Source organism: Paramacrobiotus metropolitanus, unplaced genomic scaffold (genome assembly GCF_019649055.1).
Source record: "Paramacrobiotus metropolitanus isolate TYO unplaced genomic scaffold, Prichtersi_v1.0 Parri_scaffold0000123, whole genome shotgun sequence".
Classification (NCBI taxonomy): Eukaryota; Metazoa; Tardigrada; class Eutardigrada; order Parachela; family Macrobiotidae; genus Paramacrobiotus; species Paramacrobiotus metropolitanus.
Genome location: NW_026570343.1, coordinates 267,733 through 295,285, shown reverse-complemented (window position 1 = coordinate 295,285; position 27,553 = coordinate 267,733). Strand labels below are relative to the sequence as shown.

At 44.3% G+C, this 27,553-nt stretch overlaps 3 protein-coding genes across 3 annotated transcripts; 2 read left to right on the top strand and 1 right to left on the bottom strand.

Annotated features, from left to right (window-relative positions):
* The first annotated feature begins 143 nt into the window (after window positions 1–143).
* Window positions 144–1,233, top strand: LOC129598471 (uncharacterized). Its single transcript, XM_055496388.1, has 3 exons — window positions 144–311; window positions 484–764; window positions 886–1,233. The coding sequence occupies exons 1-3, from the start codon at window positions 242–244 to the stop codon at window positions 973–975; spliced, it is 441 nt and encodes a 146-aa protein (XP_055352363.1). The 5' UTR covers window positions 144–241; the 3' UTR covers window positions 976–1,233.
* A 9,733-nt stretch (window positions 1,234–10,966) lies between these two features.
* LOC129598483 (uncharacterized) lies at window positions 10,967–12,218 on the top strand. The gene is made up of 2 exons (XM_055496405.1): window positions 10,967–11,532; window positions 11,879–12,218. The coding sequence occupies exons 1-2, from the start codon at window positions 11,052–11,054 to the stop codon at window positions 11,986–11,988; spliced, it is 591 nt and encodes a 196-aa protein (XP_055352380.1). The 5' UTR covers window positions 10,967–11,051; the 3' UTR covers window positions 11,989–12,218.
* Window positions 12,219–21,152: 8,934 nt separating this feature from the next.
* LOC129598464 (uncharacterized) lies at window positions 21,153–24,469 on the bottom strand. The gene is made up of 10 exons (XM_055496379.1): window positions 24,172–24,469; window positions 23,794–23,885; window positions 23,632–23,696; window positions 23,256–23,523; window positions 23,104–23,196; window positions 22,490–22,780; window positions 22,049–22,114; window positions 21,908–21,961; window positions 21,608–21,814; window positions 21,153–21,542 (listed from the first exon to the last, which is right to left on the bottom strand). Exons 1-10 carry the CDS (start codon window positions 24,276–24,278, stop codon window positions 21,325–21,327), a joined length of 1,461 nt encoding a protein of 486 aa, XP_055352354.1. The 5' UTR covers window positions 24,279–24,469; the 3' UTR covers window positions 21,153–21,324.
* Between the last annotated feature and the right edge of the window lie 3,084 nt (window positions 24,470–27,553).

Genomic DNA, 27,553 nt, shown 5'->3' with positions numbered 1-27,553 from the left:
ACGTATCCGCTGATAACGCTCACAGTTGGTGTGGACGCTTATGACGTAGTGTTCTCTTGTCCTGCTTATCTTCGCCAATGCCAGCCATATGTCAGAAAAATATGGGTCTCGTTCTTGCTTTATAAAATGCTTTCTCCAACCAAATGATTTTCATAAGTTTCAAACAAAAGCCGTATTCCGCTGTTCCTTGGTTTTAAATTAGATCCATTCTAATACCTCGTATTTCGTAATAGCTGAAAAGATGCATACACTCGTTATTCTAAGCACCTGTATGTTTGCAGCGGTTGTCGTTATCCTTGGACAAGATGCAGGTAATTGCAAAAGGCGTCTGTATAGTCTTTCCGGCGCTAACTGCTGAATAACGGCTTTTGCAGTGCTACTCTAGTTTTGTTTACAGTTCCATGTGAACTGATTCAGTAAACCAGCAAATAATTATTTCTGTTATGAGAAATTTTTTTGAACACTTTGTGGGGGATGTGATAGGGACCGCGGTCGAGACTGGCCATAGCAGCAGTGAAAAGAACTCCACTGCCACCACAGAAGTTAAATTTATCAGCAATATGCCGGCCTGGCAATATGGTTGGCTCGATATGCCCTGGTCTATGCATGTACAAACGGACATCTGGGTCACTTACTACTGCAACAAGAACGACCCTCGCTTCCCGGCACAAATCGCTGGTCCAATCAATGAAAAACTATTGGCATATTACCCTGATTACAAGTGGAATGTGGCCGTCTTTAACCTTTCTCATGCATCCGTCGCGGTATGTCAAAATGGTTAACAGATGGGCGAGCCTTTGCCAATATGTTACAAATAATAATATAAATAATCACAGCTCTCGCAGTTGTGCAATGGGAAAATTGAAGGGTAGCACATTTTTACAGGCTTCATACAGTAGTGGAACTCGGTATATGGCCAACTGCAACGGTATGAGATACCAGATCTGGGGAACCTCCAAGTTGATTCAAGAATAATCACTGCTGCCGTTGCTGGTGAAGAAGGGACGGTGTGTTGAAAACGGTCTCCGGATGACGAAATTAACCAAAACTGCTTAAGCCTTATGGTAGTTTGTTTTCAAAAACTAAAGTATCTTTCAAAGTGCATAAGCATCGCGGCCTGTGCAAGCGTAGATAAAGCATAGATTTTCTACTGTAATTCCGCTTAGCTGCTTAAACTTCGAATAGCTTTCAGTTGGTTTACAAATGAAGGAAATAAACAGTTGCACTGCAAAATTCCAAAATTATTTCTCTACTGGGCAGTACATAGCGCTTCAGAGTACCATATAGAGAAAGTGAAGAAATACAATCAGAGTGACTACATAAAGTACTCGTATAATGACAGGAAAAAGCTGTGCAGCAAGAACAGAACTGCAGTTAATTTTATGTTTTGTTATCACGAACCCTCAGCCGATGTCTTATTTAATATTCCTTATTCTTCAAAGATGGTTAATATATTTTCCAAGCCGTTTCTGTGCTGCTTTCACACTGCGACAGTGTCACGGCATGAATATCTCAAGCAACCACAAAAAGTCTACGTTTTTACTGTATTATTCCGGTATGCGTAATTTAGCCGCATCGACAGAAAAACGCATTTTGCAAGGTAAATTTGTTTTTTCAGAGACCCCTGTTCTATGAGCTACATATGTAACTGGCAAAACCGTCCGGACGAATAAACCGTCCGCCGGACGCTTTTGCCTTTAAGCCGGCAAAACCTTTCGGCGGACCAAAAAAACGTCCGCCGTAAATTTTTCTCACGCAGCTTTTGTGCTCCTGCTCGATCTTGTGAGTGACCTGGAGTGTATATTCGTGGGCGGAGGGTTTTACCGTAATGTATATTCGGGGGCGGACATTTTGCCTGAATGAATTTTTGGAGGTGGACGGTTCAACCTTCGGTTTTGCCGGTAACGTATTAATTTTATTTGTGTCGCTTTCAGTGAAGGGTGCGGCAGAAAATTGAGCAAATAAATTATAAACTGCGCTCATTGATGCCATTCAGGACGTACGATAACAAAGACAAGAAAAATAAGAAACCTTAACCTTTACAACGTCCCCGTAAGGTCTCGTAATCTGCCACAGCAATTGAGCAACGTCAATAAGTAGCAACCGGGAAATTCCTCCAAATGTTCGGCTAATTTGCGGTAAACTGCGCCTGGCACTGGTGGCGGTTAGTTCGCGAATCATTCTGATTCAGCGGCTACAGCATGTCAATAAACCTTTATGGTAGCCATTGTTGCAGCTATCGGTGTCGTGTGGTAAACACTAAACACTCGTTTTAAACCAGTCGCGATAACAACCGTGTATGACACTGTCACACTGGTGACTGAGAGTCTTTAAGAATCAAAAGGCAGACAGATTGTGTTGTCATGTTGTCTCGAGAGCACATAAGAGCACAATCAGTATAGCCCGATAACAGGATGTTAAAACAATACAGAATCTGGAACAGATGACTAGAGTACTTCGCTTTTTCTCATATTCCGGTCACTTTAACTATACAGTTTCATATTCCGGTCACCAGGTAGCAAAATGTCCTAAAAAAAAAATTTACAGAAATGGTTAGTTCTCATAAAAACGACTTCTCTCATCAAATTTGAACGTACTAAACATCAACAAATTTTTATGAAAAACAGAACAAATAACAGACACTCTGAACCGGGTGAGACGGAAAACACTGGGCCTTTTCGACTATAAACGTCAACAAATGAGATTTAATGGACTCCTGAAAAGTCTGAGGGTTGGGCGGGGGCTTGCTCAGCGAACTTGTAAGCGCTCTTTTATAAAGGCTTACCCTCAAAATATGGCGATAGTATTAATGAGTCTTAATGATACTTTACTTCAATTCAGATACGCAATGCCACTTTGTATAATCTGTTGGGTACAACTATGTAGGGGGAAAAAGTAAACGTGTTCCACCGTTCCCTTGTAATGCTAGATACGAAAGAAGGAACATAACTAAGCTTAAATTGTATGTTGTTATACAGAATCACAGCCATAGAAATGTCGCTGCCAAGCTGCATTAACAAGTAACCAGTGTTACCAGTAAAAACTGATTCGGTTCGAACTATCTGCAGCGCACTGCAGCCTTTTCAACCGGAAGTTCATTTACTAAACGTAGTGCTAATTACAAATTCTATAAGGGTGTACCATGGAACGAACTAAGCTTGCAAATTACTGCAAATGTATAGCCAAGTTACGACGTGATTAAGGGGAGCAAATGCCAAGTGTTTCGCGTTTCTTCGCATAATAATGTAATTGTTTATTTACAGTTCCATTTGCGACTTAAAATTAAGTTGTAATATCCTCACTTAGAAAATTTTCCTTGTGGCTTGTACTTGAAGCGGACAGCATTGTTGGTGGACGTTATATAGTGTTCGGCAGACGAATAGCTGCTGACAAATCCGCTAGTTTGTTCGCCGTCCGTTTAAGCTAAGCGGTGAACCTGAAAAAGAAGCACGCTGCACCTTTATTGCACATGCACCCTAACAGTATTGTCATAATAAAAATTCGGATGTTTTGTCATTCTGCTAAAGTGATTCTTTGCTTGGAATAATACCGTATTTATCGAATTAGAAGCCCAGGGTTACAAATATTTCAAATGACCCACGGGGTGGGCTCCGATTACGGGCATGGGCTTGTATTTAGGGGGGGGGCTTCAATTTTTCAAACCAGCTTTTTGGCATTTTTTAATATGGGCTTTACGGTATTTAATTAAGCCCATGGGCTTCTATTTCGGGGGGGGGGGCTTATAACTTTCAAACGACCTTAGGGTGGGCTCTAATTACGGGGGGGGGGCTTGTATTTTGGGGGGGGGCTTCAAATTCGATAATTACGGTAACTACCATAGTGGGGATACTGCAAAGATTCCGTAAGCAGAAACGCAGTTAAATAAACTGCAACCTGGAATTCTAATAACATTTTGTATTGCTGATGTCATAGCAGGAACAGCAAGAACAACCTTGCCGACCGCCTGACAGCCCATTTTCAGCTGTATCCCCATCAGACCGCCCCGCCTGCGCCTAGCCAGCCGTACCGACGCTGTCTGACCTCGGCCTAAGCAAGGAAACCATCGATGCCCTCGAGGAGGATAACATCACGGAAAGACAGCACCTGGCTCTCCTTACCCAAGCCGAAGTGGACCAAACTGTGCAGAAGATTGGCGACCGCTCCCGTATCAAGCAGTTGCAAGCGTCTGAGAAAGACTCCACCGTGATCTCAAAGGTCACCAGCCATGCTTGCCAAAAACGCAAAGTGCTACCGGATTCCGGCGCAAGAGAGATCAAGGCAAAGAAACAACGCCGCTCTCGCTCAGCATCGCACTCCAGTTCCTCGGGATCGTCGCGTAGTTCGTCCTCCTCCTCGGCCAGCTCTTCTTCCAGCACCTCCAGCGGCTCAAGTGGTAAGTCCTATAAGATTTTAAAATCGAAAGCCCGCCGCCTGCATACGCATCTTTTCGCCCAAGCCCGCCTTGGAGCCAACGGCAAGTCAAAGAGCAAAATTGGTGCTTTTGACATTAACTTGGACGAGTTCTGGGCCGGAAGTATGGAGACCCTGAAAGCTCTCATGCACTCGCCTAAACCCATACATGCCAAAGTTGCCAAAGAGTAATGCAGCTACCTGGAGTACTTGGCACAGAAGCGACGCCATTACTATGCCAAAGCCATCCTTGCCTTCGACCACGACTTCCGCGAGCGAGCGAAGGCTCATAAGTGGAATTTGGACAACGCCATTGAACGCAAAACCATTGCCTCAAGCCATTTTAACTCCCAAACCGCCTGCCATAACGGTATGCCTTACGCTGCAGCTAAGCCCGCCGCCACGACCTCCAGCGGTAGCCAGTGCAGTACCGGCAATTTGCTCCCAATCTGCGGTCGCTTCCACAAGGGAGAGTGTGCTAGTTGCAATTACCGCCATCTGTGCTACAAATGCAACCAAATGGGTCATGGTCGCAATAACTGCCCACAGCTGCGTCGCAATAACGGAACTGCTTAAAACCCCAATCGCCAGGCTGCCTATTATCCGCTCCGAGAAGACATCCTGCATCCGCGTTGGCCTGCCCTTTCATTTTACTGTAGCAGTATGCTGAAAGCATGAGCACCATACTGCTACAGTAAAATGCTGAAAACAAACTGCAAGCGAAGACCGATGAACTTCCAACAGAAAGCCTTCGTCACGTGCAGAAAGCATGGGACACGCCCGCTACACTTGCGACTTTCTCCGAATTAACCCAACTGCGTGGATCACTGGACCAGGTCGCGCATCTCAAAGCTGTATCAGTACCCGAATCTGGTATATGGATTCACGCGCTTCCCGCTGCATGTCTCGGAAACCTACTGGACAACACGGCCTTCCGGATCAGCGTCGCTTTACGGTTAGGAGCGCCTATTGTTACTCCTCACGTTTGCGTATGCGGCATGCAAGTTGATGAGTTGGGCCGGCATGGACTTCGCTGCAAGCGCTCAGCAGGAAGACTGCCAAGGCACGACGGTATTAGCGGTGAGATCGCCCGGGGCCTTAAGACAGCGGGCTTTCCTGCCAGAATGGAGCCAAAGGGCCTGTCGGGTAAAGATAACAAAAGGCCGGACGTCATCACTCTAGTACCATGGGCACGAGGTAAACCACTGGCTGTAGATGTTACCTGCGTTGACACACTCGCGGCCTCCTATATTGATCGCACCTCCGTGAATGCTGGAGCCGCAGCGGAGCAAGCCGAAAGGGGAAAGTTATCGAAGCACAGCTGGCTGATGCCACGATACGATTTTGTTGCGGCGGCGTTTGAGATTCACGGACCGTGGAGCGGTGGCACTAAGAAACTTGTGGACAAGGTTGGAAGCTGCCTAATATCTGCCACTGGCCAGAAACGCGCCAAAGAGTTTTTTCGGCAGCGTTTGTCTATACAGATACAGCGCGGGAATGCGATATGCGTTATGGGCACGATTCCCGAGCAGGACAGTATAGAAGAGTTTTTCTTGTTGTGATTGGGGTGTATCTGCCGCGGATGATTGTTTCATGCTTGTTGATTTTTGAGGGTTACGGTGTTACCTTTGAATAGTAGAAATGAGCACCATTGTTAGCTGACATACTTCTCATTAATAACGTGGTTTTTCTCTCATCGCAGCTTGTGCCTTTTCATTTCAAATGGTTTTCTTATTTTCGCGTATAAGAATGAGCTTCATACACGACAGCATGTATGTTCGTAACCTTATATTATGAAACAAAATGTTGCATGAGGGAGATTTTGAAGTTAATGACGACCCGTTTCAACGTTGTTCCTTGACTAGAAAAATGAATAACTGGAGCACAATTTTGCGTCTGATAACGACAGAGATTTTATCCTGAACGGCCTGGCCTTCGGTTGTAAACTTGTAGAAGATGCCAGCCAGATAGCCGCAGCATAATGCCATTACTACGACAGCGCACTATCCGCAAAAGCTAAACTATATCTTGACGCCTTGTTCCGTAATGAAATATCTGAAGGCAAAATTTCCTTTTCCCCCTCGAAACCCACGCGCGTGCATGCAATCGGCGCAGTCCAGAAATTCGGCTCAGACAAGTTTCGCCCAGTTACCGATTACAGTCAACCGATAGCCGACAACCTAAACTCGCATATTTTCCTGACAAATTTTCCTTTCTGTGTTTTTCTGTGTTTTGGACTCTCTTTAGCGCCATTTATTTTCTTCCGGTTATCCTCCGCAATCGCGCGCTTTGTTCGCCGCAAAGGTCACAAAATAGTTTGCTATCTTGATGACTTTCTGGTGAATGGAGAAACAGCCGACCAATGTAACACCGCCTTGGAATGTTTCATAAGCACTTTAACGGACCTGAGATTTGCTATAAACTGGGAGAAAGTGATTTCCCCCACTACCCGCATCCGCTTCATAGGCATCATACTGCGTACAGTTGACAATAGAACTGCCACAGGACAAGCTGCAGACCATCCAAAAGGAGACAGATTTACTGCTCAGCCGCAACAAGGTCACCAAAAAAGAGTTGCAACAACTGGTGGGCCGCCTTAACTTCCGTGTAGTCAAGGAGTCTGACAATACTCAAACGGTGTCGTTTTTTATTCGCGCTTCCCCGAAAAATCCACCTGCCTTATGGTGGCTAAAACATATTTTACGCCTCGGTTGCTTATAATTTCCGCGTATGCGCTTCTTACCTTCCTGGGAAAGAGAACGTTATAGCTGGCGCCATGAGCCGCGCCACAACCGAACCGCACCTTTTAGACAAAGTTTTTGCCGGAAACCACCCCGCCTTTCCTGACTTTCCATGTGCTATACTGCGTGCAGTTGATCTACAGGTATCCAAACGCGCAAGCTGGATAAACGGCTGCGAAAATTGTGGAAAACCTCACTAGCACCCTCATCTCTGCGTACCAGAAAGAGCCAGTGGAAGACTCCAGTACATATACCAGTACCAGTATACCAGTACCAGTACCTCCAGTGATATACCAGTACTTCTGCAAAAACATTTCAGCCCGCCCATGTCCCGCAAGCACTAAAACGCTATGCCGCTTTATCGCCCATCCTTCGCAAAAAATGCAATATTTCTCGATTCGGAACTACCTCGCTAGCGTTATTTCTCTGCACCATCGCAAAGGGCTGCAGGCTACAGACCTTTCCCGTTTCCGCATACAGCAAACACTACGCGGTATCCAGCGCAACAAAGCATTAACCCCCATCGCCAGACTTTCGATCACGCCCGAAATGCTGTGCAAAATCAAAGGACACTTAACGATCTTGCCAAGGCGTTTCCGTAAGCCCTTCTGGGCAGCCGCTCTGATTGCTTTCTTTTCTCTGCTTCAGAAAAGCAACCTGCTTCCTTATTTCAAGAACACCAAATTCCTACGCGTTAATGGGATACATTTTACACCGGGTGGCCTTAGTGTAACCGTCCCAGCCATTAAAACCCGCGTTCATGCCGCCGCTTTGGTTACACTACCAATACCGACGATTCGGGACTCACCGCTGTGCCCAGTCCATACGGTTTTAGCTTATTACAGTAAAATAAGCCGTTTTCAGCATCCTTGCGCTTTCTCGCATGTTGCCGCAAACGGGAAGGTACAACCACTCGCAGCAGGAAAGTTTCAGTACTTCCTGAAGCGGACGCTCAAAGCCGCCGGGTACAACCCCACACAGTTTCCGCAGGGGAGGTACCACCTTTGCCCCTCGCCGCCGGAGTAACCGCCGAAGAGCTAAAAGCGCAGGGAACCTGGGCCAGCAACTGTTCTGAACGATACGCTGGTCGCGCTCCTGACCTCCGCTCCCGTTTTGCCAAAACTGTCGCGGCCGACTTGGAGGGATTTTGGCGTCGTTAGGGCGGTGCGCACCGTGTTGTTTGTCGGCACTACTGTGCCCTTTTGTACCCCAAGTTGTGTTGTTGATATATTTCGAATAAAGTGAAGTGTGATGCGTTTATCAGGTTGGTACAATCAACAAACAGGGTAATGGGAAATACACTTAAATTTTACTGTTATTTCAACATTTTTGAATAATTTGCGGTACAATGTGCATGGCAATGGTGGCGGGCAGTTGGCAAAACATTCTGATTCAACAGCTACAACATGGCGATATACCGTTTCGGATCTTTTTCTTAATATGTATTATCATTATTTTAACGCATTAGCTAATATTGGGATCATCCATAAATTTCAAGATAGAACTTTCGCCAAAAATTTCACCCGTATCCCGTGGGGGTGGTTGGGCGTGGGGGTGGGTTAAAGTTTAAACTTCAAGGCAACGTCACTGTTTTTCTACCCGTCGTTCGGTGGTGTAATTCATACAAAGACCCCGCACTCGGCACTTATTTACTACGGTGCATACAGTTTCCTATACACTAAAACAATTTTTCGAACGATGCTTTCTAGAAAAAATCAAAATTCAGAATGACCACCTATAGAAAACATGAAATTTTTAAGAGTATCTGTAAGCCTGACTGAAACTGACCACGCGTTGACGGCTCCATAAAAACGGTGCGGGAATACGTTTTGAAAGGGAGTACTGCGCGCTGCCTCCCACAGTCTGGAGATCTCTCAAATCAAGAAATTTTGAAAACAACTGATGCCATAGTTAGATCGGTCAGTTAGTTAGTTAGTTGCCGTGGTCCTGAACTGGGTCACATGACTTTTGTTTTGAATACGTCTAACCAGAATCGTGCCGGCCGGATGCCGCAAACGCTCCGACCCTATGTCAAGGCGACTTTGACCTTGAAACTTGGAAAAATTTTGCCTGGAACACAAGTAACATACATTCTAAATACGCAAATTAAACGGATATAATAATCTTATTTGGACAACACCAACCACAAATTTAGGAATTTTGGAAAAAAATTCCGGCCAGAAAGACCCCGCTAGTGCTAGAACAGTTGACAGAAGGCGGACCCGAAGGCGACGCCGAGCTGCGGCGCGAACGGAGCTCGCGGAGCAGCAGACGAGACACTCAGGAAAACAGTTTCTGACGTCAAACGGTAAACGGTGCAAGAAAGAATGCAACACGATTTTGTAGCGCTTAGGTGATTTCAGAGCTATTTCGCTGGTGTGCGTAAAGCTAAAAAAAACCTGAATATTGAAAGATAATTTGAATATGGTTTAACGTCCTGAATATTGTTTAACGTTTAACGGTAATTTGAATATTGTTACGATTTTATCGAAGACATCGGATATCTGTTTTACCCGCTGGCAGTCGAGACGTTCGGGACTTTCGGAACGCCTTTCGCCGAGCTGATCCGTTTCGTCGGCAGAAAGATTCGTGAAGTTACCGGGGAACCTCGGTCTACCGCCTTTTTAACGGTAGTCCGTGGAAATGCAGCGGCTGTTTTGGGCTCACTTAAGGCACGTCCCAAGATCATGCGTGACACTAACGATTTCGGATGTTTTTTTTAATGTTTAAAAGTTTGATGCTTTTAATTAGTGTAAACCTGCGCAGGCGGTTTGTTATGTATGCTGGCCGAAGCCGAATAAAATCAGTCGTATATTGTTTAACTGGGCAGACCCGGCAGGGCAATAGCGGTTGACCGGTCGCCGAATTAGGAGATTGTTAGTCGGACAGACTGCTATTTAAAAAAAGACCATTACGATTAAAGGCAATAATATAGTTCAAATAATTATCGAGCTGTACTTGAACAATCCGCAAGCAATGTTTGCTTGATGATTGATCTGGAAACAAATCCAAGTTTGAAAACTGCACATGTGAACGGCATGTTGCCGGAAAACTGAGTTCAGCTGTTTTTAAAACATCCAAGCGTGAGATCAGTCTTTGTAGTCAGCTGAGCGTAACCATGTTTACGCAGAATGTTCGAATATCGAAAAAACTGTAGTCTGCTAATGACTGCTATGAGCACGAACTTAACTGCCAGTAAAGCATGAGCAAGGTGTAGAACAGACTGAACAGTGCAGAGCGATATCAGTAAACAAAACTGATCGAATCGTGATCGTCTTTTATTTTTGTTTTCTACTATTAGCGGAGTATTTAGTTCATCAAAACCACGCTGTGAACCCTCTCTACATTTGCAGATATTTTTTATGAGTTTGTATAATTGTATTTTCGGTATACGGGAATCCATCGCTGATTTATTCTACGCAGACAGCGCAGTTTGCGCGAGGTTTCCTAGTAGGAAATGGATTCTGCGTGACTGTGCCAATATTTCACACTGGTGCTGAAGTTTATTTATTAAAACCCATATAATTATAAATTATGATCAGTGGCCAAAGCCCGACAACATACCAGCCACTGAACAATTTTCCTACCAGCCATTGAACAATTTTACGGGCTTGCGCTCAAGTGTTCACGTAAGCACTTATGAAGTTAGCAAAATTTCGGTGCAGACACTGACATGAAAGTAGGAAAAACACTCCAAACTTTCAGTGTTACCAGTGAATTTCTTGGATTACGTGTGGTATGCGGTACCTGGGATGGAAGGTGCCTAGTTCGTGGAAACGCTGACGAATGTACAACACCAGCCAAAGCCACCGATATAAAAAGCCTTAACTGCAAATGGAACTCCATCGCGCGCCGAGAAGGAAGCATTTCATTTATAAATAGATTCGTGTTCTAAGACAAATGTTTGGTGTTTTGTTACTGTGTTTAACTGGACTGGTCTCGTTTTCAACAGCCCACGGCGACGATGTTAAGTTTACCATCCCTGGAGGCCAACCGGCCGGCATCCCGCAATTTGTCCGCATCGAAGAACCGCATCCTGATGGGAAAATTAATCATGATTACCAGTACGCCGCAGTCGCCTCTGCAGGCTTGTCCGACCCAGGTATTGGCCAAATAATCATATTTGACGAAGATTATGATGACACACTCAAGCCGGGGGAGAAGAGGTGCCCCGTGGACGGCGATCCTCACTGCCGTAACTGCCGGGCGGGATACAAGGACAGTGACTTTGTGCAGTCGCAGTGCTGCTTCGCCCACCACTGGGCCTGGATGAACAATCGCACCATCCGCGACGTCCTGCCGTACCGCTTCCATCTGTCACCTGTGAACCAAACGGAACTCCCCAAGGATCGTTACCATACGGCTGGCGAGATATGGCAAGGTACGCACGTCTCTCCTATATCCCCTGTCTCTGTGAAGCGATATTACGTAGCACCTGTTTTCCTGCCAATTGTTTCCTAAGTCTGAGTTACAGATACTTTCATAATTACAATTGCATTCTTCGAAAGCTAATGCTTTTTATTCGTCGGAATTCAAAGACTTTGGGGACGTTTTGATTGATAACGCTTATAATTAATATTAAGACAACAGACTGCAGTTGTGCTTAGTTGACTACCACGTAAGTCTTCTATTAAGATTCGATTTTAAAGCAGAATATATGTTGTGCCGTATAGTTATACTATAATTTTTATTGAAAGAGCAATCAAACACTGTTTGGGTGGTTATAGAGGATCCGTGCACGAAAGAGCCAGTTGCGACTATCCCTAATGGAACCTACATCCCGTGCCGCCAGCGCAACGCTTGTCCGGATGTTAGAGAAAATGGAACCATATGGTGACGTCCGTACATCGGCACCCGATAACGCCGTTATCAAAATGGAAGACTTGGCAGCGAATCTGCTATGGCTTGGCTCTTTATAATAATTTTCAATTCGACATTTGTGTTGCTGCTTCTTTCTTTTTAACCTTATACTAGTATAACCTTGTCATGCAATGTACTGCATTGTTACCGCAACGAAATACTTATCGATTTTGATGCATTTGGTGGCAGTCCGCTCGACCAACAAAAATGTCGCCTTATGGCAATTACAAAGTAGCCAGTAAAGCCAACAAAAAGTTTTTATTTATCGCGCCCATTGGTATCCCTGGGATACAAAACTAATTTATCCGAATGCTAGGGGCCGCCCGGTTGACCTTGTGGGAGGGTGTACGGAATCTTGTTTCCGTTGGCTGTTTACAACGATGCGAAGCCGGTTACCCACAGCAGTCACATACCCGGCCGTCAATTCTGAAGTGCTCTGGCTATGCAAATGCAGCGCGCCCTTTGTTTGCCGGGTTGCATGGCCCGTGGTGCACCATCATCAAAGTTTTCCGGGAACTAGCCAACAGCCGCTTCCATACGTTTACACGGAAAGGCTTTTCGTGAATAATCCAAGGACATTCTCCTCACACTGCCTGCGTGAAATATTTTTTTTTAAATCTATGTCCGGGTGCTCACCGACACTTTGCTGTTCTGGAAAGTTCATTTTACCATAAAGGCGTAAACATGTAGATTCGACAACCGGGTGACGGATTGTCGGAGGCACCGCGACATTTCATGGAGGACGATTCGTCGCAGGACATTTGTTCGCAGACTTCCCGCCGCAAGGTCTACTCGCCTCGCGACAATCCATCACGGAACGATTAGTCGACAGGACATCTTGACGTGAGACACTTCGCCGCGATGCCGTACGACGCCGAGAAAATTTGACGCGAGGCTGATCCTTCGAACAAACATTCCACCAATTCCACAAATACGTTAAATCAAAGAAAACATAATATAAAAAAAATAAACTTAACAAAACATAAAGGCACCCAAGAAAACAAGAAAATATAAGACATAGCAAAAGAAAAACAAGAAAAACACAAGAAAGAAACCTAGTAAAACATAAGAAAACATAAGAAGCCCAAGAAAACGTAAGGGGAACGGGAAAACCTAAGAAGAAAATTTGAAAAACTTGTGAAAACTAAGCGTGAAATTTTTGTTTGTGGTGAATTATTCGCGGCCAAAGGTCTCGCGTCAAAATATCGCAAAGGCAAGATGTCTCGAAGTGATATGTACCAAACCGAAATGTCCCAGCGTCCGTACATTCCGCGGCGAATGCCTTCCCGGCGAAAAGTCGCGCGTCGAATTAAACTGCGGCGACTTGTCACACTCCCCATTGTCCGGGTGCGGAGGAAGGAGGAAACGATTTTGTTTACGCACAACGTACGTGCCGGTCCACGTCGAAAATTTTTCGGTTTCTTATTCTTTCGAGGGGTTTTATCGAGTGCGTTAGTACATTTCGGGATACCAATTGGGTATGAGAATGTTGTCGGCAAATAGTCTGTTTGCAGCGGGTTACGGCTGGCCGATCTTGCTGCTACCGTTTCAGGTCTTCGGGTTGCTGGATTACTAATCTTTGGCGTAAGGCTAGAAGCTTAATTTTCTAGCATAAGACTAAAAGCCTAATTTTGTCCGAAGTGACCAATTTTCTCGGACATTTTTTAGACTTCTCTGTAAACGCCGTAGGACGTCCTTTAAGGGGACGGAGTGCTGACCCACACATTAATATCCATAAGGATTTATTCGTGGTAAGTTGTAACAATGCAGGACATGGCCGTTCAGACGCCAGTAACAATGGGATACCGATGAGGGTGGGGCGATAAATGAATTAGTTTTGTATGCTCCTCTGTAATTGTCATATGAGAACGTTTTTGTGGGTCGAATTTCTGACAAACGCATCAATATCGATAAGAATTTCTTCGCGGTAACAACGCAGTACATTGCATGACAAGGTTAGTTTAGTACACCTATAGCTCGTTTCGTACCACTCCAAAAATGCGACCTATTATTTTCCGCTACGTATTCCTAGTATTCTCGCGTATTCCACCGGTATTCGTTCGTGTTCTGCCTTTATTTAGCCTTTATTCTCTCCGTATCCATTAAGTGTTCCTCTGCAGTGGGTCCTACCCCGTGTTCCACTGGTACTCTTGCGTGTTCTGCCTGTATTCTTCGTTTTCCTTCACGTCTTCTTATGTTTTAAGTCCGAATGCCGGCGGAATACAGGCAGAACACGCGAGAATAACGGTGGAATACGGGGAATACAGGACCCACTGCAGAGAGACACTTAATGATACGGAGCGGTTCCACCGGTGTTCGTGCGTATTCTCCCTGCAATTTGAGGCATTTTTAGGCAATCTTAGGTTTCTTGTCTCTCTGCAGCGGGCCCTGAATTCCCCGTATTCCACCGTTATTCTCGCGTGTTCTGCCTGAATTTTACCGGTATTTGGACTGGGAAAGCATAAGAAGACCTGAAGGAATACGGAAGAATACATTCAGAGCACGCGACAATGCCGATGGAATACGCCAAAATACTAAGCATACGTATCGAAAAATAATGGGTCGAATTTTTGGAGTGGTACGAAATCGTCCACATATCATTTAGTAAGATTAGAAAGAAAGAAGTAGCAAGGCTTATGTCGAAATGAAAATTATTATAACAAGTCAAGCCATAATAGTTCTCTGCAAAGCCTTCCTATCTCGTAACGGGGTTATGGGATGCCAAGGGCCAACGCACGGACGAAATATATGGTTCCGTCTTTTCTAACGTCCGGACAAGCGTTCCGCTGGCGGCACGGGATGTAGGCTCCATTAGGTATAGTCGCAACCGCCTTCTTCGTACACGGATCCTCTACATAACAACCAAACTGTACTTAACTGCTTTCTCAAATGACTGTATGTAAACGTCCGTGCGTTGGCATCCGATAACTCCGTTACCAGATGTGAAGGCTTAACAACAACGTTGCTATGGCTGTGGCTCGGGGTAAAAAAAATTTTAGTATGACCTCTACCACGCGTCTTCTTGCTGTCGTGTCTTACAAAAACCTTTCACGCAATGTACCGGATTGTCATAGCGGATAAATTCTTACGATATTGATGCAAAAGACAGTAGTGAGCTCCTCACAGGAAAGGAAGCCTTCTGACAGAAATGATTGACAAAACGGACATTTCTGTTCATCACGAACTCGGTTTACACGCAGGCCTTCTTTTTGAGCTTTCGCAGTTGTTTTAGCGACGAAGTCTTAAGGTAAAATTGATAGCTGGTTTTTGCAGCAAATACAGTAGTAATACATATCATTTATTATTATGAAGCGCAATCAAGGGCGTTTAAATTAAACCTACATACTGTACGGCACTGTTATTATGAAATCTAAGACGATCGGCGCCAGACTGAAACATCTGAAAAACAATGTTTCTGAAAGTGTGCAATGCGTAAAATTATTCAGCGAAGTCTGATTACAAGCCTAGATTCGTCGTGTATCTGTATGTGTTTCTCAGAAGCTTATTTGGGTCGAAATACGAAGTTCGCCTTTAGCATTGCCATCAGTAGCCGTTCGGACATTTTGCATTCCAGTGCACATTACTTGTACATCCATCGATCTACGATTACTTTGCGGAAGACGAGGGACTTACAGAGCAATCGATGCAAAACAACATTCAGGAACAATTTCATACGCATATTTCTGCAGCTGGATTTATTCTAGCTGTTTCGTACTTAACCTGTAAAGTTGGCGGGGTGTGTTTTCACATGACCGCGCCCATCTTACTGGCTAGCTATTCAATCTCCTTTGCCATACCTTTTTCGGGTGTAAATTCAGTGGTTAGTAAAATGGATGTTTCATACAGTATCGCCAATAAAGTCAATGCTTCCGGGTTGCGTTGTCGTAGAGCGTGGCTGATGCCGCTTTGCATAATAGCACTTTCTGCACTCCATCGAGTCATCGATGTTCAATATACAGTAACTAACGCTTGATTTTTACGCATACAGTATGCGTTCATGTCTGTCTGGGTACCGACAGCTGGAATAGGTGCAGTTTATTAGCTGTATCCTGCATAACCTCAGTCGTCACACCAAGAAAATCGATTTAAGCCCGCTTGACAATTAAATTGCGGCTTGCTGTTTTTTTTCCCGGCAAAACCTACGTAGATCCGCATATAAAAAGAATAAAAAAAATGTAAGTAACGCGGTTGAAGTGACATTTATGCCATACGTCCATCAGCTAATGGAAATATCAATAATTTGATATTGACGGCATGACTTAGACTTCGCGGTAAATAAACTACCCTTCACCGAGTAACATACGCTGCCCGAGCACGTGAATTATTTTCAAGTGGATTTTTTAATTTTGTCAAGTGATTGCTCCAGTTATCCGCCATGGTATAACGGCACTATTCCCCACCTCTGTAACCCTTGCTGCATTCCCTTAATTAACCGCATCAATGGTCTGCCAGGTTATCGACGCGGATTTCATCAGTCAATCCAATACATACGTGACAATAAACCATAGAGCACATCAGGCAACCCAGTTGATCTGTTAAAGTGTGTGTCACGCGCCGGCCACAATCTCATTCCCGCTTTTACAGTGCATCTTCAAATATCAACGAGCGTAGTCAATATCCGGAACAACTGCCATTGCTCCGGCAGACTGTTGCTGTGCCGCGATGCTCACCAATCTTACCAATTTCGTCGCCATCAACAAAACACAACCGGCATGGATTGTCCACCACGCGGCACTTCACTTATGGTTCTATCTGGTCGTTTTTCTCAGCCTAATTGGGACGATATTTTCCCTGGCAATTATCGGGGTTATTTTATCATCGGCGCGCTACCGCACCGGCTCTGGCGTTTTGCTGCTCAACTTTCTCATCAGCATTCTTTTACAATGTGGCGTGGGGATGCCGCTGGTGACGGCGTCCGTTCAGGGCATCCCGCTCGGCGGCAGCAACTCTAATACGCCGTATTGCCGTGCGGCAATGTTTATTTTCCTCGTGCTGACCAAAAGCGTCACACTAGCCGACATGATGATCGGTGTTAACCGGTTCGTGGCCATCTGTTTCCCTCATCATTACTTCCACTGGATTCGACCGGTGCCGTTAACGGTGATGGTCGGTATCCCGTGGCTGCTGCCGGTTATCCTGACAGCGTTAATAGTGTCTCAAGTTGGCGGGGAATTTAAGGTAAGTTGGTGTTCGCTTCCGCCACCTTTTCAATCGTAATTAAAAGGCATCAAATGGAGTGATGGCTCGGTTATCCGATACACAGAATCGCATACAGCATACAGTAATTAAAGCCGTATGGAAGAGTTGGCGCACGCGATTTACAGCACTGACTTCCCACGATTTATGCGAAAACGTGCTGTTGGTTTGTCGGGTGTTTAACCAAAGTAAATGTCTACGAGCGTTGTTAATGCCGGTCATACACTGTACTGAACGGACACGTGTAACCATCCAGAACATCCGAATGTCGGAGACGCCCGACCGACGTTTTGGCGCTTAAACCGTCTAAAATGTCCGGGGCCGGAAAAACGACCGCCCAAATTATAGCGGTCAAGTTGAGACGCGCGGATACAAAATTATGTTCATAAGTGTGCAAGATCGAAAAGCAAAGGCAAAACTTACGTACAGTTAAGCAAGTATAGGTGCAACCTCCTTATTTATTTCCAATGCTTTGATGAACTCAGGAAACTAAAAATCGAGCAGTCGGTCCACGGTTCAACAGTTCGGAAAGGAAAATTATGAAACCATCACACAGTGTGCCTCACAAACTTATTGCGTCTAAACATAAATCAATGTTTGTTTGCTCAATATGCGTTCAAACGTAGCATCTTCTTTGTTGAGCGCTAGGTACATTCAAAGTTTTGTTTGCTCGTGGTTTAATAGTTTTGACCAATTTACCTATAAAAGACAAAATCAGAAATGCATCTTAATCATCTCGTAGAGGTTGTGCCGTGAGGAAACTAACAGCTGGCTAGTGTTAGCTTAGAAAATTAATGATATCGCAGTCGTCATGGGCGTTGCCACCGTGCGTCTGCAATCGTTTCGGTATTTACGGGACACTAACCAATTCAATCAAAAGCAAGTTCTGGACGCATCGACTATTTTGAACAGTAATTGTGTACGCCCAGAGCTGCTTTTGATTGCCAAGAAAGTTTCCTGTCCGTTGTCGTCGTAATCGGCTTAGATTTTACACGGCGACCGTATGTACAACCGCAGCATAAACTCCACGGCACCAAGTGCATGAATCCCATAAAGCGACACGCAGTGAACGGTACAAATCCTTTGAAACAGTGCGCTATACTGCTGTTTCGCAAATAATCGCAAATGAATGCTTTGACAGATGCAATACGCCCATGGTTGTTAGTAAAATGTTAATGGTTTGGATATTTTGAAAGTATTATAGCGATCGTCTAAGCTGCCTGTTAGTGTAACCATACATAGAGTACTCACTGCGATATTTTGTGGATCTGCGAGCAGCAAACACTGTTTAATCAAGTGAGATAACCAGATGAATCCATAATATGGCCAGAATAATATCCATTCACAAAGATCAAAGACAGAGAGTACTCGATTAAATGAAAAACATTATTTAATCCGGGTGGCTTCATTCGTTTTATGGGTGCATCCCTAATCTAATCAAAAAATTCATCACAGATTCCGCATAGAGTTCCGCTCCACACAGTGGTTTCGCCAAAATAATTTCAGCGTAGCAATGACAGCGGCGCTGATTATTTGGGCTAAGAAAATGGTCAAAACAGGGGTCCTAAAACCGAAGGTAATATTCGCAACTTTGTGATGGACAACCTAACCATTCCTGGCAATCACAAAAATGATGATTAACTTTTGCGCGGTCCCATAGGGTAGTATTCCTAGATAACTGTACGGTGATCAGCTATGTATGTATTATTATGGAATAAATAAGCAAATGGCAACGGTCTGGCCTTTTCATTGTTGTTTGGTCGATGACCAATTCAACAATTACAAGCCAGACCGTTAGCGTTAGCGATGCTGTTTAACCGATGTGCAATAAATATTTTTGTCCCGTACTGCAGCTGGGCTGACTGACTGCAGAGCCACTACGCAGCCTGTCATCGGCGCCGGTCAAGGTTTGGCAACGACATGGCAAACAGTATAACCTGATAAAATTTTAGTAGGAAAAACGCAAGAAGGTTCAACAGAAAACGAGTTTGTGTGTCCCTGTTGTAGGCCTACTGGCCTAGTACTAATACCCGTGTTCTGGGTGCTTGAAACTTATATTCTTATATTGCTAGTTCATCCTGCGCCCCGCAGATGGTTGTTTATGACAATCAGTATGTCGATGGTTGCTGAATATGATGCAAGAGAGCCAGGTGTAATTACGGCTGCCATATAAGGCCGGGCCCCATGTAGGCCGATGTGAATTATACATGAGGGCGCAGGCCCTTCCTCTTGTGGAACGACAGTGGGACCGCATTTTCACTAAATGGCTAACGCAAACAAACCACGTAATTACTTATGTAGAGCGGGATTATGAGCAGCTGTCATCGGGGAAGTTTGTGGTGAGTTGGGTATCGAACATGTGTTGATACCTGATCTGACCAGCTTGCCATGGCCACAACAAGAATGTGCAGGTTAAGCGGAAGCTAGACATGCGGTTATGAACACGACTTCAGTTATCTGTTTTTATACTTCTACTTATAAAATCTACGCTTAATAAATTGGGCGAGATCCAGTTTTTTCTTTATTTTGGCGTATTGCAGTGATAGATGCCTTGGTGCCCAATGCCCATAATAGATCCCTTACAACGCTAAATAAATAATTCGCGTTGAGACCTCAAGCATCATCGTTTATGCAGGCGTTTGCATTAGACTTGCTTTGCCTAACGTAAATAGTTATAATTTAAGTGAGTAGGTCATTTAGCTTAATAATTGTTTGATGACGCGGCGTTGTTTATGTTAGATTTGTCACCATAACAATGTACCTAGTTTACAACGTAAACGTTCTTCAAAAAATCTTGATAGAAAAACTTGGAAGCCCCGGTGTATATCTAATGCATGCAGCGGATATCTAATGCATGCAGTGCCGAAGCAGACATTCGAATGATTCAATAATATCTGCAGCATTTTATAACTTCATTTGATCAATCAAACTCGGGAACAGCGTCTTTTATCACGATCTGTCTGAAGTCTTATTACGTTCAATTTATGAACGACGGAAGTTATTTCGCTTTCGGGAAATTCCATGTATTCATTTGATGCTCGTCGAGATTACGTTCCCTAATCATAGGATCGATATAGATGGAAGATATGTATCTGTAGGTGGTATTGTTAGCTTTATGCGGCTGCAGTCACGCTCTATCAAATTGTAGCCTTGACTACATCAAAATTCTTCGTTTCTTGATCAGTTTAACTATTTCTCGCAATGATTCTTAAACTAATTTTCAGAGCGGGCCGCCTTGGGGAGCATGCGTTGTGCAGTACACAGACTCCGCATCTTCCTTCTTCTCCGTATTTTTCGCGGTTTTCCTCCCGATAGGCGTGCTGACCGTCGTGTTCACCGTGATCTTCAGTGTCCTGTCGGTGCGCTGGTGGAAAGCCCGCGGAAACGCGGAGGCCGCCATCCGCCCCGGGGATCAGCTGCAGCGGCGACGGGCGCGGAGTGTCCGAATGCTGCTTGTATGCTATATTTGTTACACGTCCTGTATCGTGCCGATGAACATGGCGTCCACCATCTTCGGTCGAGCGTATCAAACCGATCCGGTGTTGCAGTTGACGTTGCGGGCCGTGGCCCTACTGGGTTACGCTTCCGTGCCGGTATGTAATCCATGCCGCTCTTTTTGCATTTTGTATAAGAATGCCGTTTTATAGGCTATTTGCTTAATGCTGAATAAAGATTACCGGCGACGTCTGCAGCAACTATCCAGCAAAATCATCCCTGCGCTGAAACGTGCCAGGATTCAGCCGGAAGTCACCGGTAACTTTCCGGCCATATCCGGCAAGGGGACGATTGCCGATGCCACCGTGCCGACCACGCAGAACTCAAATTAAACTACGTTTTTTATTAATTGCACCAATGTATGTCAATAATAAGGCTACAAAATGCACGAAAGCGCTTTACTCGAAAATGCAACTGTCTAGTTTCTCCACACATTGTCCAATGGTTTGTTTTACTGATTCTTGATATCGTAGGCGTGTAAATACAGTACAGAATCGCTGATTCGTTCAGGATGTTTGGCAACCGAATAATTATTAGCAGAACAAAGCTTGATTTTTCAGATCTGTTTCGCAGATATTTCGTATTCAGAGCAAACGTATTGAAGTTTCATTTAAGAGAAACGCTAGTACGACCCGCCAGTTATTAAATTAATTTTGAAAAAGCCCCTGGTTTGGAGTGAATGCGGATGATTGTTCAGTTCGCCCTTTCGATGGAAGCTTGGTTTGACGGCTTCTTGGTACACCTCGTTGTTATCAGTTGTTGGAATGAACGGCACTTCTCCCACTGCCCAAATCACATGCATGACGCCGTTGTTAATCGAGTGGTCGGTGGGATGGGATGCTGTATATATAATAACAAACAGTTGAGTACGTCTAGAAAAATTAAGGCATTGTACTGCAACGTACCCTGAAGCTTTTTTCGAAATATAACATGCAGAATTCCGGTGACGGGATCCTCATAACAACTGCCAGCTGTAAGACTTTGTTCCCCACCAAAGATTTCATCCGGCAGCGGTGTAGAGATATCCCGAGTATAAAGGTCACGAACGCGGCAGTACTGTCCGTGGGCAGCGGCGTAGGTAATATCATTGCACGACATCGGGTGCAACGGCCCTGCAATTCCATCGTACACCAACCGTTACGAATCTTCGAAAATGTTGTGCAAAGAAATTGTAAATATTGCAAAGAGCGATTTGCACCGGGTACCAGCTAAAAATCTTTGATCCTGAAAGTCCACAACTGTTTGGATAACTTCCCCGTCTGTAAAAAAAAAGACAACCAGGTTAATGCACACAGTGAGAATTTTTATGCTGTAGCCAAAATAACGACAGCGAACGATCTCTCTACCTTTTGAGACGGATGAGACCGTTTCTTTCGGAATGACCGGAAATGTTTTGCAGGAGGTGTTGAGTCCTAAAACGCAGAAACGCTTAGTGAATACTTTTAAACAGGATTCCACTTCCTTGATGGATGAGACGAATCTAAATATGCCTGACACTTTTTGCAATACAATGCAATTTTTATGGCATAATTTTATAGTTGCACTAAATACGATTTCTGTTTATACAGAACATTTTTGCTGACACTAAAAGGAAAATGTTACAACCAAATACCACTGCTTAAAGGTTATTATTGTTCATTATTTATTATTTTCCCCAACAGCGTAAATTCTTGAAGCTGAGTCATTTAAATTTGTATTTGTTTGGTTTTTTATTTGATATGTTTTCGGAGTTCAGAATTTAAAAGGGATCTAACCTCTTATTGATTGGATTTATCAATTAGGATTACCTTCTGGTCGCCATCCGAAACCAACCCAATTGGTTGTACCGGCTTCAAGGATCACTTCGATTTCCTTAATTTCCGATAGAATTCTCCAGTAGAACGTGAAGTTACCATATGGTGATGAGCGTTTTCTATACAGTTCTTTTTGGAAACTGAAGTCCTTGACTGCTGACTGGCTGGCGCACTTCGGACCAAACGACCCAACCGGACAATAACACTGGCGTTTGGGATAAAACTGGGCATGGGTGTTGATGCACTGTCCGCCGTTTTCACAGTCTGTGTCGTCCCAGCACTCTTCTGTGATTCCGAAACGGAAACGATGAAGACAAAGAAAATGTTTACAAAATTAGACACCTAAATGACCATTAGTCCATTCACCTGTTAGCGCGCAATAACAAATATAATTAATACAATTACATTACTTAAAATAATTTAAACAAAAAAATCAGAATCGTTACTACGAGTACCCTGTACATTCGGCATTTTTGGACGCTTTTGTGATCTTCGAAATAATTAATTAGCCCATAAATGTTTCTATTACTTAATTTCTTGATAATAGTAATACGCGTATTCTTACTTAAATCAGTAAATACTGTATTAAAGCAGCATCAGAAGCGCACCTTCAAATTCGCAGAAGGTGCCGACAAACGGTCTGTCGCACTGGCAGACTCCGTCTTTCCACGTTCCATGATTCGTACAACGAGATCTATCGTCTAAAAATCAAATCTATAAAACAATTGATTTGGCAAGCATAATAATTATCAAAGTTTACTTGTCGCTTGCTCCACGATGCTAACATCGGCACATGTCCGGAATCCCGGCGGAACCGTCACACCGGGTGGGTTGGCCCAAGCCGGGCCGACGCCCTGATGTATGACTCGAATAACACAACGACCACAGGTTACTTCAGTCGGTAGGCTGACGTAGCCAATGTTTGCTGCCCAGTTATCTCCCACGAATTCGTTGGATTTTCCATTAGGTGGAGCCAGTGTGGAAATCAGATTGTATTCCTTATCCAGTAGCTCAATTCTAAATCCACCCTAAAAAACAGAAACTAACGAAAACGAAAACCTAACCATGTAATTAATCTGACTGCACAATATTATAAAAAGACAATACACCGAATTTTACAGTTGCTACAACCGTACGTTATGCATCTCGCCGACTGTCCAGGTAACATTAAACGAGCTTCCCATCAGTAGCTCCGTTATGTCTGAAATTATCAGGTATCTAGGCGTCTTTATTTTGAAATACGTAAAATTACGTCTATCCCCGGAGCATGTCGAAAATCAACCGAAAAACGCTTTTACCATTTCCCTTTGGCATTCCGCACTGTCCAACCGGAGCAACCCTATTATTCAAGGCGTTTATGGGATACTGCCTAGCTCGGGGATAAACTAAACTGGAAAAGAAAAAAAAGCAAACAGTTAAAATTCAGATAACCAGTTTTGTGTCCTGACCAGTCTTTGAGCAACGTTTATACAGAACAGCAGAAAAAATCAATTTATTTACAAAAATTTGATAGCATTCTGGAAAGTATTAATTTGCTCTGTTGCACAGACTTACAGGTGCACGAAAATAAGAAATTTAATTAAGTAGACGTTAAAATTCAAGTACGCATCATCAGATACGTATGTCCATTGTTATAATTTTTTAAGCAACTCTGCAAGAGATGTACTGCCATGTACCTGATGTGAGATGCCACTTCCGAGACAACCAATACCATCAATAGTCCGAGCAGCCGTAAACCTGATATCCTTACGGATAGTTTTTCAATCTGGAATTTTCGATCCATACTTGCAAGTTGCAGGGTAACTATGCAGACAGCATAAAGAAACACATATATTTTGCGACTACCATAAACTGATTTTGCATAAAAACTGCAGTCAAAGTCCAGCGGAAACGTAAGTATCTATCTGTAGCTGCATGAAAGGCCCCTAGTTATGAGCAGAATTCCAGGTAATCGGCGACGACTATGGGAAAGCGCGTCAACCATATCGACTTAACATAGGCAAAGCATCGGTTTCTTGTCACGCTTTACCGAGAATACAATGCTTCCAGCGGTCTTTCTTGAAAGTGAAAGATTGAACCGTTTAATAAGCATGTATCCAATGCTTTCCTTGAACAACTTTTCCTTTCACAGGAACCGGTTGCTTAGCTTGATCCAGTGATGTTCTGGCGGCTGGGAAACGTCTTTCTTCTATGGACAGTAACAAAAGACTTACAAACCTCTTATTCACATAGTGACATATTGCTATTCGGTTTTGACCTTCAGGGCACTCTTTATTTAATATGGCGGCATGTAAAATGCATAGTTAGTTAGGACTCGAAGGACGCTCGTGCTACAGATTGCCGATGATAATGGAAAATTTCATACAAACATCTAAAACCACAAACAAGTTGGCGTTTGCCAGGGTGCCGTTTTGAGCAAGTATATGATCATAGCACTTACTGGTAATTTTGCTCAAATACAAATAAATGAAAAAAGATTTAAATGAGACTGAGGGGTCTATCAGTGCGTGCTGACGATCGTGTTCACTGTGATCTTCAGTGTCCTGGTGGAGCGGCGATGGAAAGCCCAAAGAAACGCTTTTACCGCTGCCCATCCCGCGATCAGCAGCAACGGCGGGGCGTAGAGTGTCCGGGTGCTGTTTGTTTGTTTTCACGTCTCCCACATCGTGCCGATGAACATGGCGTCCGCTATTTTTGGTCGAACGCGCCAAACCGATCCAAGCATTTTATGAGCGCACCAAACATTTTATGAGAAAGATTCTCACTGGAGAATCTGAATATAACGAGTGTAGCGCTGCTGATGGTATTTCTGTACTTCTTCATAGAATTCTATATTAGAAGGAATGCTCACTAATCAGTTGCCTTGTGATGATTTGGACTACTTTTATTAATTCTGATTTTGATGTTATTTTGATGATAAAAGTGGAAAAGGTGACTCAGTTCTCGATTATTTTTGTAAGATTCTAAATAGAAACATAATTATGATCATAATTATAAGCCCCCTTCGTATGGGATAAGTGTAGTCCCGGGGCAAACCACTACACTTGGCGCTCCTGGCAAGTACGAATTTATCGCCTTTCGGATAGAACAGTAGTTAGTTTTGTGGTATTTCCTGGATGGAAGCGAGCGATCGTCCTCGTACTCGTAGTGGACTTCTCAGAGTAACTCCTGTGAAAAAAGTCCGGAAACCCAGAGTTCCTAAGACAGGAAACGTGAAGAAGCTCAGTATCCCTGCGACTGTGACTACGAGTGCAGTCTCAGCTCCTGTGCCTGTGTTTTCACCTGCAAACTCTATTCAGCCATCTGTAAATATCTTCTCCAGAAGCAGTAAGATGTTCCGCAGTCCGCCAAAGAAAGCTGTGACTCCTGTTCAGGAAGAAATTGAAACGTTGCCCGACGAACCTCTTGCCCCTGCCGCTCCTGCTGAGACAGCAGAGGAACGAAATACTCGTATCGATTCAGAAGTGGATTCTCTCTTTCAGAAGAAACGAGCAGCGGATCCCAGTATTATTTCCGATGGACTTTCTGATGCAGAAGATGAAGTCGATGGCAATGAATTACAGAATACGGGATTCTTGGAGTCGGACGTAGGATTTGGAGAGAACCCGTATCAGCTATTTTCGGCGTCGAAGAACCGGATTGGAAATTTTTCATTTCCGAGTTCCATTCCATTTGGAATGGGATCTCCACTCCGAACACTTCCGGTGATGAATCAGTTTGTGCTCAATAGCTTGACATTGCCAGCCTCTCTTCAGGCCCCAGTCAGTTCGAGTGGAATTGGAACTTCCCCAGCGGTGCCATCATCTCCATTACGGACGATTGTGACTTCCAGTTTCGGCAACCCAGTGACGGTCTCTGCAGTTTCTTTGCCTACTGTCACTACAACGTACAGTACATCAGTTCCTTCATCAGGATCACTTTCCTCGACGTATACAGTGAGTGCACAGATGCATCCCATTTCCAGTACCGTTCCCATTTCTGTACAGAATGTCAGTGCACCAGTTCAGCCTGCTGACATGTCGGATAGTGTTGCTGACGCGTTGAAAGATGTGCTGACATCCTTTGAGAGGATTATACTTGGTACGATGAATACGATGAATAACTTCTTGAAACAGGATATTTTGTCGATGGAGAAAAAGAATGATGATCGGTGGAAGCATCATCAGCAGGACGTTAACTCGGCTTTTGGCCTGGTGACACAGCAGCTGTTGAAGCACGAATCGTCGTTCACTTCTAAGATGCAAGAAATGGATGAATGGAAAGCCACGATGGCAGCGAAAGTGGATTCCTTAGCACAGGATTTTGACAAGATGAAGCGGCAGAAATCTTCGGCTCCAATGGAAAAGTCGCATCAAATTATGCCGCGTGCGCGTACAGAGGATATTCGTGGCCTTTCGGTGATGCACACTCCTTCAAAGGAATCTGTCATGTCTGACTCATCTGTGGAGTTTATTGAAGAACGTGGCCCAGCTATGCGGATGAAAACTCCTCATTTTGCAGGACGTAAGGATGAACGCATCGAAAGTTTCCTTGGGAAATTTGACGCTGTGTCCAAACTGAATCAGTGGGACGACCAGATGAAGACAGTGCAGCTTAGTTATGCCTTACAAGGCGCTGCCGAGAAGTTTCACGGCCAACTGATGGCTCGGTATGACACGGCATCCTGGACATTTAAGGATTGGAGAGACAGACTTCTCCAGCGTTTCGGGACGGAAGGACGGGAATTCTCCGCAGAACAGCAGTTATTTTCCGCCGTGTATGACGGATTGATGGATGCTGATGTGTTCATTCAGCAGATGGCGGACCCGATGGATGATGTTGACCCGGAAATGTCTCCGTCCAGACAAGTACAGTATCTGGTGAATTCTTTTAGAAATTTTCCGGTAATGCAGAATTTTATCATTGCACGGAATCCTAAGTCAATAGGAGATTTAACGTCGGTTGTGCATGCCTTGAAACCTATGCAAGGTCAGAATGGCGTGCCGGCGGTTCCGAAAGTACCGTATTATCAGACTCCTTATACAGGACGTGGTCGTGGTTTTGGTCGTTACAGTGGTT